Source organism: Caretta caretta, chromosome 7 (assembly GCF_965140235.1).
Source record: "Caretta caretta isolate rCarCar2 chromosome 7, rCarCar1.hap1, whole genome shotgun sequence".
Lineage (NCBI taxonomy): Eukaryota > Metazoa > Chordata > Testudines > Cheloniidae > Caretta > Caretta caretta.
The window spans coordinates 94104747-94119174 of NC_134212.1; the positions used below are offsets into that span (position 1 = coordinate 94104747).

Consider the following 14428-nt stretch of genomic DNA (forward strand, 5'->3'; position numbering starts at 1 on the left):
CAAAAGTATGTTCAGGCAGCCAGTCACCTGATTTATGCATGCAAATGCCTTTTTTTTATTTTATAGACTTAGTGACTGCATGGACATTTTTGAGGGTGCACTTTTTACACCCATTTTTAAAAGTTGGTTTCTATTCTTACTGGCAAATGGATAGTAAAACTGGAGAATATCCTCAGCTGCTGTAAGTTGTCCTGGCTCCACTGTAGTAAGTCGACAATTTACACCGTCTGAAAATCTGCCCCCATAGAGCCCAATTCTTCTCTGAAGTTACACTGTTTTACATTTCTGTGCCTCCACCAATGTCAGTGACATTACTCCTGATTACATCATTATGAGAAGAGCATTAGGCCGATAAGATTAAATTCTGCAGTTTTACTCAGGCAAAACTCCCAAGACAATGACATTTTGTCTAGGTTAGGATTATAGAAGTTGAACTATAGTTGTATTTATTTTCCTATCTGTTTTCCTTAGCATATAATACAAGTACTATAAAATGGTGAGCTGGTCAATGTGGGAAAGTATATGGCTTAGCAGCCAAAGCAACAGCTGAGACATAGTTCATACATTACTTATTTAGAAATTACAGATAAGTTAGGTTCTATGTGGTCATTTCTTCTTCCTGTGGTTTCTGTATTAGTCATTCTCCTTCCAGGAAGAGCTGCACAACACAAAAGAAATTGCCACCATTCATGTTTGAAATGGGTAACATTATACAAAACTGGATTGACGGCAGAGTTGGCAAAAGTGAATGCCATTATCCAGAAGAAAAATGATGGCAAAATTTTCAAATCCTGTTTGAAGTTCTGAACTAAAATTAAGAGAACAGTGATGATAATTGGACTCCACATGATGAAGAAAGAGATCATCAGCACAAACAAAGTTCGAAATAGTTTGTAATCTCGTTGGGAGACTCGAATCTGACGCATTTCTGAGGAGGCTAAACTGACATTTAATCTTTTTCTTGATGCTTTTGTAATCTGCATTCAAAAACAAGATAACTTTTATTGTAACATAGAATTCTTGCTGAGTAACACTTTTTTTAAAGCTGCAGAAATGAATCTTGGCAAATCATGTTTCTGCTTTGGAAGTGACGATAAAAAGGGCAAGAGTTCTGTGTTTATTGCCTCTCAATGAGTACATTCCCAATGGACTCAGTTAACTAGTCGAAAAATAGTTTTGTTTTTTTTCTAACTGCCAGCCCTGAACTCAGCATGTCGGGTAGTCAAGCTGGGTTCTTTCCGTCTCATGCTCATAATCCATTTTGCATTTGAAAGTAATAAAGACTTTTAAAGTCAAATTAGGCCTTTAATTACCCCTGCAATCCCATTGCCTTCAAATGATAATCTAGGTTATTTCATCTATGTAAATCTGTTAATTTTTACACAGGTGTAATTGACTGTGACTGGAGTATAGCTAACAATCCTGTTGATGCACAAAGAAGAGAATCCAGCTCACTCTTTTATAGACATTTTTGCTCTGAAAGGTAAATAGGAGTAAAAATTAGTAACAACTTAATTTAGTCACTAAAGTCAGCAAATATGACTGGTACACAAATGAAGCTGAACTGTTGAGTAAGCAGGTGCCGTTTTTGCAGTCATTTTCAGAGGAGAGCTGCACTAACATTCTATTACAGATAGTTAGTTAGAGATGGGCTCAAGACTCAAAATGTAGATCTGGATTTTGACACCTGAAAAGAGTATGTAGGTGTTTGAGTCCAGAATGTTGGTTCTGCCCATTGTAAGGATGGACCATTTGCAGAATTTGGAACTGGGTTCAGATTTTGCCACCTCCAAAGTCTGAGAGTGCCTGGGTCCAGGGATTGGCTCAGACTTGTCTCTGTGTATGGGTTTTCAGTGGTATGGTACATTGGTTAAAGCAGAGATGTCTTTCAAAAGCAGAATATTTCTCCTCCCCGCTCCCAAATTTCCTTTTGTCGCTCAAACCTCCCAGATGTATACTTCTTCCATTAGGTAATAGGTTTTAAACTTGAGTGAGAACATATTTAAAATTCAGTGTGTTGTCTTTGACATCTTGTTTTAGCAACCACTGATCAGAATTACTTTGTCTACACCTTGTACTTTTTTCCTGACACCTTGTGCATCCTGTAGTCTTTATGAAAGTCTTTACTTTTTCTGTAAAAGCGTAATAAGCAAGATTGAGGCACATAGGCCCTAATCCAGATTGATTTCAATAAACAATTCAACTGGTTTTAGTAGGAGCAAGGCACTTAAGCATATTTCAGGAGCTGGGCTATGGGGTCTAATGTTCCAGGGTGCTAAGAATCCGCAGTTCCTATTGCCTTCCACTGTAATTGTGAGCACTTAGTGCTTGTGGAAAATCCATTCTCGGGGAAGTCAGCACAGCAAAATTTAAATAATGGACACATTTTAAGTTTTTAATTGTAGAGCCAATAAAACTAACACCCAATCTCCAAAATTCAGCAGACAAACACTTCAGCTAAATACTTTCTCCCATTAGGCCAGATCCTCAGCTGGTGTAAATCAGCTCCAGTGAAGTCAATGAAGCTATGCTGATTTGGCCTATTTATTTTTATTCCAGAAGTTGCAATTTGACTCATTCAGTGTAATACTTCATTAATATTTCTTCTCTAGCTTAATTACTCTCTACATACACATTATTTTTATTGAAAAAGCTGCATGAACTAGTGGATTGAAGGTGAGATTGGGAGGAGGAGCACTGCCACTGGTTTGGTATGTGGTTTTAGGTGTCACTTCACTTCTCTGTGTCTCAGTTTTCCTGTCCCTAAGATGTTGACATGGGGACAGATTTTCAAAGGCACAAATCACAGTTAGGTGCCTAACTAGGAGGCTTTGAAAATCAGTGGGAGTAAGGAACCTAATGGCCTTTTGTGCCTTTGAACATTTCCCCCAGTAAGAACAAGATTAATACTCATACTTGCCTTGCTCAGGTTAGAGTGAAAGAGGAGATAAACATTCAGCTCAGGACAAGCTTTTCCCGTTATCAATTATTCTCTGTGTAAAATTCAGTTGATTTTTTGAGGATAATGTCAGCCCTGCAAACTATCTGTCAACCTTGTTTGAAGTGTTGTTGTAGCAATATTGGTTCCAGCAGGGCCACCCTTAAGGAAAATGGTGCCTGGGGGAACTTGACTAAGGGGGAGGGGGGAATGATAGAGGGCTATAAAATTATAAATGGTCTGGAGAAAGTGAATGGGGGAAGTGTTTTTTACCTCTCGACATAACAAAAGGACTAGGAATTCACCCAGTGAAATTAATAGGCAGCGGTTTTAAAACTAACATAAAGCAGTACTTCACACAATGCATAGTCAACCTGTGGAACTTGTTGCCCAGGAATGGTGTGAAGGCCAAAAGCATAACTAGTTCAAAAAAGTGTTAGATAAGTTCATGGAGGATAAAGACCATCAATGGCTATTAGACAAGATGGTCAGGGATGCAACCCCATGCTCTGGGTGTCCCTAAGCCTCTGACTGCCAGAAGCTGGGACTGGATAACAGGGGATGGATCACTTGAAATTGTCCTGTTCTGGTCATGCCCTCTGAAGCATCTGGCACTGGCCACTGTCAGAGGCAGGATACTGAGCTAGATGGACCATTTGTCTGACCCAATATGGCCATTATGTTCTTATCAGTGAATAATTTGTAATGAAAGAGGTGCTGGGGCTCAAGCAATTAGGTGCCAGGGTTCAAGCAATTTTTTTTGTTTACTTTCATAACTGACACAGCAAGCCCAGAGGTGCCGGGGCTATGAATTGCCAAGCCTAGAGGTGCTGGGGCTCATCCGTGGCAAACCCTGGCACACGTTAAGCCCTGGTTCTTACCAATTGCTGCAGACGTTGATTTTGATTTTAACTTTTAAGGCCCATCATCAGGCCTAGGTCCCTGATACCTTTTTGAGCCTCTGGCTTCCTATTTACCCTAGCGCTTTCTGAAGTGCTCTGTTCTAGCCTGGAGCTTGCAGGAACAGGAGAGGCACCATTCAGGTCTTTGTCCATGAGGATAGGGCTATCTCCTTCCATTTGACCTGAAGACAGTAACAGAATTAGCCCTTTAAAGCAGGTTTCAAGACATTTTTATTTCAAAAGGTCTTTACCATGGAACATGAGTTTTATTTGTGGATCTGTATTTATTTAAAACATAGTGTTTACCTGATGCTTTTAGTCCCTTAACCTGCATTTGTTTGATTAAAAAGTTCCCAGGAAACTTCTGTGTACCAGTGATGTACAAATAAAAATCTATTAGTATCAATAATAGTGAAAGGACAAGTAAGAGCTAGTTGACATTACTTGTGTTTTCCTTATCATTGCTCTAAATCACGGCTGTGCACACACCCAAGGTTGATGGATCCAGCACTGAAGAGATAATCAGCTACTGATCAGCAATGGAATGATTTACGCAGGTTATTTCAAAGGCTAGGCTGCTATTTAAAATGTTTCTTGTCTAGCCCAGCTCGCCAATCGGTTCAGCTAATCATGGGTGGCATGTGTTTCTTTGGGTGGCAGACGTTGTTTGCTTTCATGAGGTTTACATGGTATGCTTTCACTAACAGTGAAGTTGCATTCATGTCAGCAGCCCTTGGACCCATTTGCCTATTTTTCTTCATAGGATGGATGGGCAAAGACATTCTTGGAAACTGAACCTACTCTTGGAGCCTGCTTGTCCTGCTATAGGACATCAGCAACTCCCGTTGTGCTCAACAGAAGTTACTGCTGTCTTAAAGGGAGAAAAATAGCCCCTATTTCTAGAATGAACCAACTTTTAAAGGTTCAAATTCCATGTAAACAGTGTCTGTTCTAGGCTAGGGGAAGAGATTGGATGCCAATTCACTTGAAGCAGATGGAAAGCGAAAGCGATGGAGTCCGAAAAGCAAGGTGAGATAAAAAAGGGAGTTGCAGAAGCAAAGAGATACAGGAAGGAAAAGAGTGCACTGTCAGGAGGGGAGAGAAAAGGGCAGGGGCGGGGTGGCAGTCCAGATTCAGACGAGAGAAAGCTAAAGCTAAACAGCATACCCAAGATCTTTGAGGATATATGCTGTGAAATACATATAGATAAACACTAATTTATTAATTATACAAAAGCATATGTTTAAGAAATGTTTAGGACCTGTTCAAAAAGCTCTGAGGTAATTTACAACCCAAAACTTTTTAGGCTTATCCTTATCCTTCTTTATCCCTTATATGTCAGGCTGCTCATGGTAACAGTTCACATTCCAGAATTGCTGACCATTCTAGTCACAGGTTAACTTGGCTTGCCTTAAAGCACCTCTCCAGTTTCATTAACACTGATTAAAAGGACCAAAAATCTGAATTCTGCAGTGCTTGTTGGAGAAAACTCTCACTGAATTCACTGAGAGATTTGCTTAGTTAAGGATTGCAGAATTTACCCAAGAGTTTTGACATTTTTAGACACTGCATATGTTTAACAAGCTAGTGACCTTATTTCACATCAGGTGAAATCAGCATTAAGTCTGAGTATGTGGGCTGTATATAGGTAAAATGTGGAGTGGTTGGGAAGATGAAACTCACACCTACAAATTGGGGCAAGGAGTTCCTACAACCCCTTCCCCCAATTCCTAGCTCTGTAACTCAGCCCTGTTGCTGCTGGTGCCTCTCTCTGTTATTTCCTAACCCTCAAATATGCTTTTGAAGAAAGTGAAAAAAGCTATGTTGAGCAGAGCCATGAATACTTGTCCCAGTGCACTGAAAATAAGTGTTTGTCACCTTGAGAATACAAACCCTTAATCCTACTGAAGTGTAATTTGTTTATTGTTTGAATATTATAAAAAAGTTTCACCTTGTTTTCCTCTCTACATGCTGTAATCATATTACTGTGTTGTTTTTACTGTGGAAGAAAGCTGTTTTACATACTGTCTTACCATCGTTTTCTAATCCTGAAACCAGTATGAAAATAATGCTGAAGAGTTCGAAAAATCTCCCCTTTAAGGGGCAAAATCCTCCTTCCTCATGCACAGCTCCCACTAGCAGCAAAGATGGGTTACAGAAGCATGGTAATGATTGTGACTTGTGAAACTTTGGTTTAGTTTACTGAAATTCAGTTAAAGTGGGACCTGAATAGTGAAGGTTACTGTTCACTAGATGCAATATTTGGTATTTAAATATGTTAAATATTACCAATAACACTGCCCACCTCTCCAGCATCTAATTATGAGTAAGTACTTTGGTTCCTTATCATTAGCTCTGACCAAGGAATGCTCATTGCAATTTTAGTCACCTTAGCACTCCCTCAGTTGTGGTGCTGCTTTGTCAAGGTCCAATATCCTTGTGCAAGAGAGAGCTGCTGGTGATGCGCCCTGCACTGGCCACAGGAATGGGTGGTGGTGAAGGAGCATAAGACGCTCTGCCCACCCTGGGTTTAGTGGTGCTGGTGAAGCATTGCAAAGCAGCCCTCAGGCAGGGGAGAATCAATCTTTTTGCACTCACATCATTTCATCACAGGATCTCAAAACACATTACAAGGGCGGTAAAGTATTGTCCCTACTTTAATGTTGGAAAAGCTAAGGCACAAAGGGGTTAACAGACTTGTCCAAAATCACACAGGGAGTTATAACCCAGGTCTTGGCCACCAACAAACAGATCCATGTTATTAACATGGGGCAAAGTTTAGCACAATGTACCTATGACTTTCTGAACTTCAGCCTATGGCAGGCTGTGGACTCTGTTGCTGTTGCAGAGATACTGAGGCTTTGGTCGGCTGAATTTCCAAGAGGCCTTGATAGATGCCGAGCTCCCTCAGCTCCTGTTAATTTCAGGGGGCACTGAGAGGGTTCAGCATCTCTCAGGAGGCTCTCAGCACTTCACTGACTTGGGTTCAGGGGGGAAATCATTTCCATGTGGAAAGTCAAAGCCAAGGAACCTCTTTCATGCTTGTAAGTGGTGGAAGGAGAATGCATAGAAATGAGTGCCCAGCCTTCTTTGCTCTACTACTCCCTGTCCTTAATCTGCCTCTTTCCCCCTCAGCCAGCTCCAGTGTCTGTATATGTTACTACAGTCCTAGGGCTGAAAAGTAATTGTCCTGCATGGCCTTCATTGGCTGGGGAGACAGATTGCTGCTTCCTGGCATTAGAGTTGGGAACTCACATGGTGATGATGATGATGTTTCCCTATCTAATCAGTTTGGCTTGTGGTTGGGGTTGGGATGGATTGCTTTGTGGTGCTTGGCTGCATTCAGGTCTGTCTGGTCAATTAAAATTGCACTCTGGCAGGGACAGATACTTGCCACTTCCAAACAGCGCTTTCTCTCCCATCTACTGCCAATAGTTGTCTCCTTTTTAAAATTATGCTACTTGGTGTGCTACCATGTCATGCCCCATGATCCATTGCACAGTACTGAGATGAGGCCTCTATCTGGCAACAGAATGGGAAGTAGGGCACTTAAGGACCCTAAACGGAGACAGTTTGAAGGAAATACATTAGCACCACATACCACACCCAAGTCAGCATTTAGGTAGACCTTACATTCAAAGATCCACAGGTATGAAATCAGCTTTTTTTCTAGAGCTCCAATCACTGATGAATGGAAGGACAAGGATGGTAGGTGTCTGTGTGCATTGGGGGAGCAGCTCAAGAAGGAGGGTGAGTTGGGAATTTGGAAGGGGTTGGATCTGTGCTGGAGAGGAGGTTTGTCTGCTGTAGAATAGCATGCTGGCCTGTAACCCAGTCAGTCCACCCAGGACTGGGGTTAATTTGTGGACTCCTCTTCTCTCTGGCTGAACTCTAGAAAAAAACCTGTTTTCATACCTGTGGATCCTGGGTGCGCACTAACCCTTTCAGGGAGGCTATGAGTCCAGCATGACCTGGTCTCAATTAAGCACTGAACAAGGAAATTCTGTCATTTGTATTCCCCAGAGGGACCCTGGAAATTATAGGCTGCTGCAAGGCAGCCCGCGAAGGAGTGCCAGGAAATATAAGGAGAAACCTTTCTTTAGAAGAAAGAAAGTCCAGGGACAAGGGCAGGCCTGGAGCAGGGCCACTCGACCAATGAAACTGAGGAGGCTGCCCAGGGGGGGCTGTGATGAAAAGAGCCTATGAGGAAACCCTCAGACTGGTAAGAGAAAAGGAATCCTGAGTAGGTAAGGGAGAGACAGTTTGGTGAGCCTTGGAGAAGAGTGAAGCTTTTGACATGCAGCAGTAGGAATTGTGAAGCAGGGCAGGGTGTGGCCCATGCTTTCCAAGGGTGTCATAGCAGCTGTGCTCTCTTTGCACTCTGCACCCATAAGGGTGTCCCCAGCATGGCCTGTGACTAGAGTCACAATCTGGCCCTAGCAGCCCAATCCTACAAGGTGCTGGGGTTAATGGCAGTTGAGAGGTTGCAGCACCATGCAGGATCAGGGCCCTAGGTGACTTGCCAAAAGTCACAGAGGGAGTTAGTGTCAGAATACAGGTTAAACCTCAACTGTTCCTGGCTCCCAGATCCATGTTTAAGCCACTAGAAAACACCTCCCTCCCAGAGAGAAAAAGTAGAACAAAAATGTCACTTTTCCTGCCTGCCTTTTTTATTTTTTTGTCTACTGCTTATGTTTGCTGACATTTATTAAACATCCTGGAGATTGGGAGAGAGTAACTACACATCATAACTATGGCTTCTGTTTGTAGGGCACTTATTAATTTGATTTTGGGGGGTTAGCAATTTTTTAGTTTTATGTAGATGTCCAAAAATCAAGGGTTTGGGGCTTTCTCTTTGTATACACTCTAATGAGTACTCGCTTTGTAATATCCTCTAATGGGCTACCATGTAATACTGTTTCAAACAGCACTACACTAAAGCACTCTAGACAGTGAACCTCCAGTGTGCACCAGCAGTGTCTACATGGCCCAATAAATGCACAAAACGTTACTGCACTTGAGAAATCACATCCCACAAGTAACCATTTGTGCTGTTTATTGGAAAACACTGATTTCGTTTTTTGTATCGGAGGTGTTGGTGTTTATCAATTAAAATCTAAAATCAGAAGCCCTAATTATGACACATAATTAAAGTAGGAAAAGGGTAGATTCAAAGGGAGTGGGGAGAAAACAGTTTTAAGGACTTTATGACCCAGGGCTGCTCTTCCTTGCTGTCGTACAGCTCCCATTGAATCCGTTTTGAGTTTTGGGGGTACAAGCAATGGAGGATCTGATAAACAGTGATTTTTCAGTTGTTTGAGATGTTTGTTAGTATCTCTAGCAAGTTGACATAGGCCCTTAATTATGATCAATACACGATATTAAATAAGGTGCCCCAAAGTGTACATGAATTAAGACTGACTGGATCTTGGGTTTCTGGTAACACACTGTTCAAGCTTTGCTGTCATTTATAATGGCAACAAAACTCTCCCAGTTCAAACTGTTAAACTTGCGCAAATACAATCGATACTGTTTAGCATTATTGTACTACATTACTAGCCAGCCAGATGTCGTTTTATAATAAAACTATAAGAAAAAAATACCTGTAAAATCTTTGTATAACTGATCACAATGACTAATCCTGGTATTACAAAGACCACAAAGGTGAATGTTATGTCCCAAGAGATTTCTCCTGCAACACTGGGCCAAACCAAGGTGCAAATTTGAACTTCCTGTTTACAAAGAATAAAAGAAAATTATTAATATTATGTTTTAGATATTTACTTTCAGTATAAAGTTCTCTGCAAACTTATGTCAATGTTTACACTTCATCTGACATTAATGTAACTGGCCACTACATAAACAGGATCTATGGGAATCGTTACTAATGAAAACAAAATAGTTGTTTCAATGTGGAATGTTTTTCAAAACATGATGACAGGTGTGTAGTTCACAAGATTTGGTATGCAGATATGGAATTGCTGCAATAATTATAAAGCATAGCAAATGCTAGTGACAATTTTAAAATGTAAACTCATAACTTCTAAATAAACAAATGAAAAAAAAATTAAAACCCTGGAAGGATTGATTAAATCATTATTATATTCTGTAAGCATATTGTTTTGTTTTTGCACGCATGTGGGATTATTGTACAATGAAAAGAAAAAGATGTTTGTGCATTATTCAGGAAAAGCTCTTGTATGCCATTAAAGCTCTTGTATGAATTAATGAATTAATCCATGGGCACAGGCAGCTGATCATTCTGAAAAGAGAAGTATGCGGAAAAGGGGTTTTCCTAGCTCTACTCTGGAGTACAAAGCCCCATGTTTATACAGGATGCTGTGCAAGGACAAAAGCACCGCTGAACAAAGTAACTGGTGATACAGTTCTACAGAGAAAAAAATCCATATGAGTGTGAATGTGGGACTGATCTACTGAAGACCTCAATTACAGCCTGATTCTGCTGTGCTGAAGTGAAAGGGACTTTTGCTATTTATTGACTTCAGTGGATCAGGATCAAGTCCTTCATTAAAAGAAGTTCATTCCGACTCTGATTTCACACCTCAATGGCTAAATGCAACCTAATAAACAGGGGTAATGCCCAACATCAATATCGGACCGCATAGGTGCTGGAACTAGGGGTGCTGGGGGTGCTGCCGCACCTCCTGGCTTGAAGTGGTTTCCGTCATATACAGGGTTTACAGTTTGGTTCCATGCCCCTCAGTACCCCCACTATACAAATTGTTCCAGCATCCCTGCAGGGCTAAAAAGGAGAAGGCAAGAAGGCGTTGCCAACCTTTGAAGGCTTTGTTGAAATATTACCCCCTTATAACACTTCATGGGGCATGAATCGCTTAACGCCTAACCCCAATTCCGGAGCTCGGTATAACTCTCCAGGTAATGGCTCTAGTTTATCACCCCAGGTCTCTGCCCTGCAACACCCGCTGGAATAACAAGTCACACACCGCTGGACCCGAATCGATCCTAGCTGCCCTTCTGGCAGCAAGCTACACGGGCTCCCGGCTCAAGCTACACCGGCTCCCGGCGCACGGACCAGCTTGGCGCCGCTGCTTTGCAGCGCTGTTGAGCACCTGGGACGCTTGGTCCAGCCAGTCTGAACAGATGCTGCTGAGGCGTCGGTTGGCTGAAGGCTTTGGCCGCGTTGACACTCTTTGGGGGAGGCGAGGCTGGGGTCAGGCTGGTCGGGGGGAGCCAAGGCTGGAGACTCCCAAACCAGTCTCCCCTTCCCAACCCGCTGGGGTCCCTGGGTCACGAGCCAGCCGCTTCAGTGGGCTGGATCACTGGGCACTGTACGGACCTGGGGGGCCCCCATCTCCCCAGGCTGGCGCCGGGCAGAGCTCGCCGGAGGGAGCCGCTCCTTACCTCGCCGTTCATGGGCAGGGGCTCCACCTGGAAGAAGAGGCAGAGCGGGAGGTTGGCGAGGGCGGCGAGCCCCCAGATGAGCAGCAGGGTCCCGGCCAGCAGCTTGCCGCTGCAGCGGGCCGTGTGCCGCAGCCGGACGATGCAGACCATGCGCTCCAGGCTCACCGCCGCCAGGGACAGGATGGTGACGCTGCCGCTGAGGCTTATCACGTATAAGAGCATGTGGCAGACGACGTCCCCCAGCACCCAGGACTCGGTCCAGCGCACCACGAGGATGAGGGGGATGGCGCTGATGAAGAGCAGGTCCACGCAGAAGAGGTTGAGCACCAGGCAGTTGGCGGTGAGCAGCTTCTTCTTCCTGGCCAGCGCCGAGATGGCGCAGACGTTGACCAGCAGGGACCCCAGGAAGATGCAGGAGAGGACGGCGGTCTCCAGGGCGCTCAGGGCCACCCTGTTCTGGCCCTTGAAGTCCGAGAAGAACGGGAAATAGGTGCAGTTCCCTTGGGGAGTCACGCAGGCGCCTGGCATCTGGCTGGCACCGAGGGCATCACACACCATCAGAGCCAGCGGAGCTGCGGCTGCCCCCAAGCCAGGCACCCAGGGGCCAAGCAGCGCGGCGAGGTGGCAGCTCGGGGTTGCCTATGGGGGGTGTTGGCACGGGGAATGGGCAGGCAGCAGCCGCATCTCCTCCTCTTCCTCTGACATCCGCGGGGCCAGGTGCGGTGTCCGCAGGCTGGTTCACAGCACCTGGCTCCCTGGGGGAACAAGGAAGTAGCGGGCGAGGACAGTAAATATACAGCGCGCCCCGCCGCACAAAGGCGAGGGCGTTGTTGTGCTTTACAATCGGGTGACTAACAACGTCGCAAGGCGGGCTGGGCCCGGGGCATCTCCCGCGGGGCAGCGGCTCACGCGTTCTTGGCGGGAGCCGCGCCTCCCAGCAGCGAGTGTCCCAGCGCCGGGCGCTCGCCCCACGTTCTCCGCCGAGTGCCGGGTGTCAGCCGGGGCCCTGGGCAAGCCCCTGGACGCCCGAGAGACCCGCGGAGAGGTCGATGGCAAACCCCTCACACACGCCAGTCGGGGTGTGAACGTGCCCTCGCAGGCTGGGCTCAGGGCAGCCGACTCTCCAAATGAAAGTCTTGACAGACTCCTAGCCCCACCCCAGCTGCAGCACAGAGAGCCCCAGCCCTTGGATTGGATCTGTAGTGCCCAGCTCCTGCCGCGAGCCTCAGGGCGGGGGTAACCCCAGCAGCAGGAGCGGGCATCATCGCAGAGGAGCCGCCGAGGAATTCTCCCCCTCCCCCCATGTACTCCGGCTTTGCGTTCAGCTGTCAACACTCAGGCTAGAGCGGGCATTTTCCTGTCACTCAGCCTGTCCCTTTGGTTTGGGGAACTGACCTGACACTATTCGCTAAGAACTCCTGTTGATAGCCCAGAATAAGCGGGACTATTTTACGATCAAAAGGGGGGATTTTATCGTTGCTCCATATCTTGCCTTTTAAAACCACGAGTTGTCTCCCTCTGTGTCTGTGGTTTCTTGGGCTAATTCTTTGTTGCTGCCATAGAGGTGAAGAAGTTACACAGCACAGATGATCAGTACCGGGTGCTAAGTTTGGAGTGATGCTAAAGAAACCTGATGCCTCCTTACATTATTGCGTGAATCAGGGAACTCAAAATAACTAAAAGTTAGAACAATAAAATGAAAAATAAGAGGACATTCCACTTGAGGTTAAAACAACAACAACCCTATCTAATGATTTTCTTGGCAATCAGATTTCTGAAAGCGACACACACACAGAGACAGAGAGAATGAGATTTGAATAGTCAGAAAAGGCTATCAAAATATTATCACAAAGTACTGTATGTATGAAACACCTTTATGTCATTTTAGTCACCTCTGGATGAATCAGTCTGGCTATATCCCAACGAGTTGATCTTGTAAACAGTCAAGGTTTCAGTTGCAGCAATGTGCATGTAACATTACTGCTTTTTATGATGCCTTTGGCTATTAAATACATTCTACTGTACTCTGAGATACTTAAACAATCACATTGATTTCAATAAGACTTTGTAAACACTCCCTGTACATCATATTGGATATGATGAACTACTATGCAAAGGTACTTGTAATGAAACCTGTTAAATGGCATTAAAAGGAAATCCAGAATTTTTGGCCATTGTAACAGGACACTTAATAAAGTATGACAAAATAGTCACCTTTCACTTATGCACTTACCAATGCCTTTCCCACTTCCAGGACAGAAATTAAAGCAACTTTAATTAACATCCTTCACATTAAAATAATCCCTGCTCTTGAAGTTGCTAATATTATCTATTCTGGCTCACTAAGAAGGGTGACTGTGGGGCAATTAACATAACTATTTTTGGATTATGTGCAGGAATTACAACCCAGATCATGCAGGAGGTCAAACTAGATGATGATAATGGTCACTGCTGGCTTTAAAATCTTTGAATATGAAAAGTGAACAAATCTACAAATGACTGGAAATGCTTTAAGCAAGTGGCTGCCTACTGCATTATGAACTTAAATGAAGGCACTAGGAAACCTTTCAAACACAGATACCAGCCAGCCATCAACACAGGCGACTACAGATAGCAAATAGTCAGAAGCGCAGGTTTTGCTGTACTCTCATTTGCCAGGTTTAAGAATTCTGTGTATCATATTGTGAATAACCACAGCAAACTACCTAATAATACCAAGAGAGATTCTTCCTAGGCAAAATCATGGGTACAGGACATAGGTATTGGGGCCTGATCCCCGAGACGCTAAAAAGCCTCCTGAGATGTACTAAGTCCCTTCCATTTCCCATTGATTTCAGCACTTCCCAGGACTGGGCCTTTAGCAAAAGCAGCAAATAAGCCCCACAGGGCCCTGCACTGTCCTCAGCTGTAGCAGGGATGTCACTTTTGAATATAAGATAGTATGTAGCTAGGAATGAGTTCACAAACAGCCTGACTGCATGATGCAAAGGTATAAAACATTGGGCATGACTTCAGTAGAAAATTGGAGAGCATGTAGCAAATGGTAGTAAAGCTAAACACAAATACTTTTCTCAGCGAAGTCTATGGTAAACTCTACTGGGGCAGGCCCTGTTTGTTCAGTTCTGGGTGAAGATAAAAACAATGGAAACCCAGACTGGAAAATAAAACAGGAACAGAAGAGCAACAGCAGTTGCAATTTGCATAA

General features: G+C 44.1%; 1 protein-coding gene across 1 annotated transcript; it reads right to left on the reverse strand.

The window, feature by feature from the left end:
* Positions 1–565: 565 nt before the first annotated feature.
* FFAR4 (free fatty acid receptor 4) lies at positions 566–12017 on the reverse strand. The gene is made up of 3 exons (XM_048859031.2): positions 11224–12017; positions 9444–9572; positions 566–977 (listed from the first exon to the last, which is right to left on the reverse strand). The coding sequence occupies exons 1-3, from the start codon at positions 11779–11781 to the stop codon at positions 570–572; spliced, it is 1095 nt and encodes a 364-aa protein (XP_048714988.1). The 5' UTR covers positions 11782–12017; the 3' UTR covers positions 566–569.
* Between the last annotated feature and the right edge of the window lie 2411 nt (positions 12018–14428).

Excerpts from the sequence above, each read along its gene's own strand:
- FFAR4 (XM_048859031.2), bottom strand. The coding sequence starts at position 11,781 with ATGGTGTGTGATGCCCTCGGTGCCAGCCAGATGCCAGGCGCCTGCGTG. Across the intron at positions 9,573-11,223 it reads CCCTGCCCATGAACGGCGAG|GAAGTTCAAATTTGCACCTT; the intron begins GTAAGGAGCGGC and ends CTTTGTAAACAG. Across the intron at positions 978-9,443 it reads GTTATACAAAGATTTTACAG|ATTACAAAAGCATCAAGAAA; the intron begins GTATTTTTTTCT and ends TTTTGAATGCAG.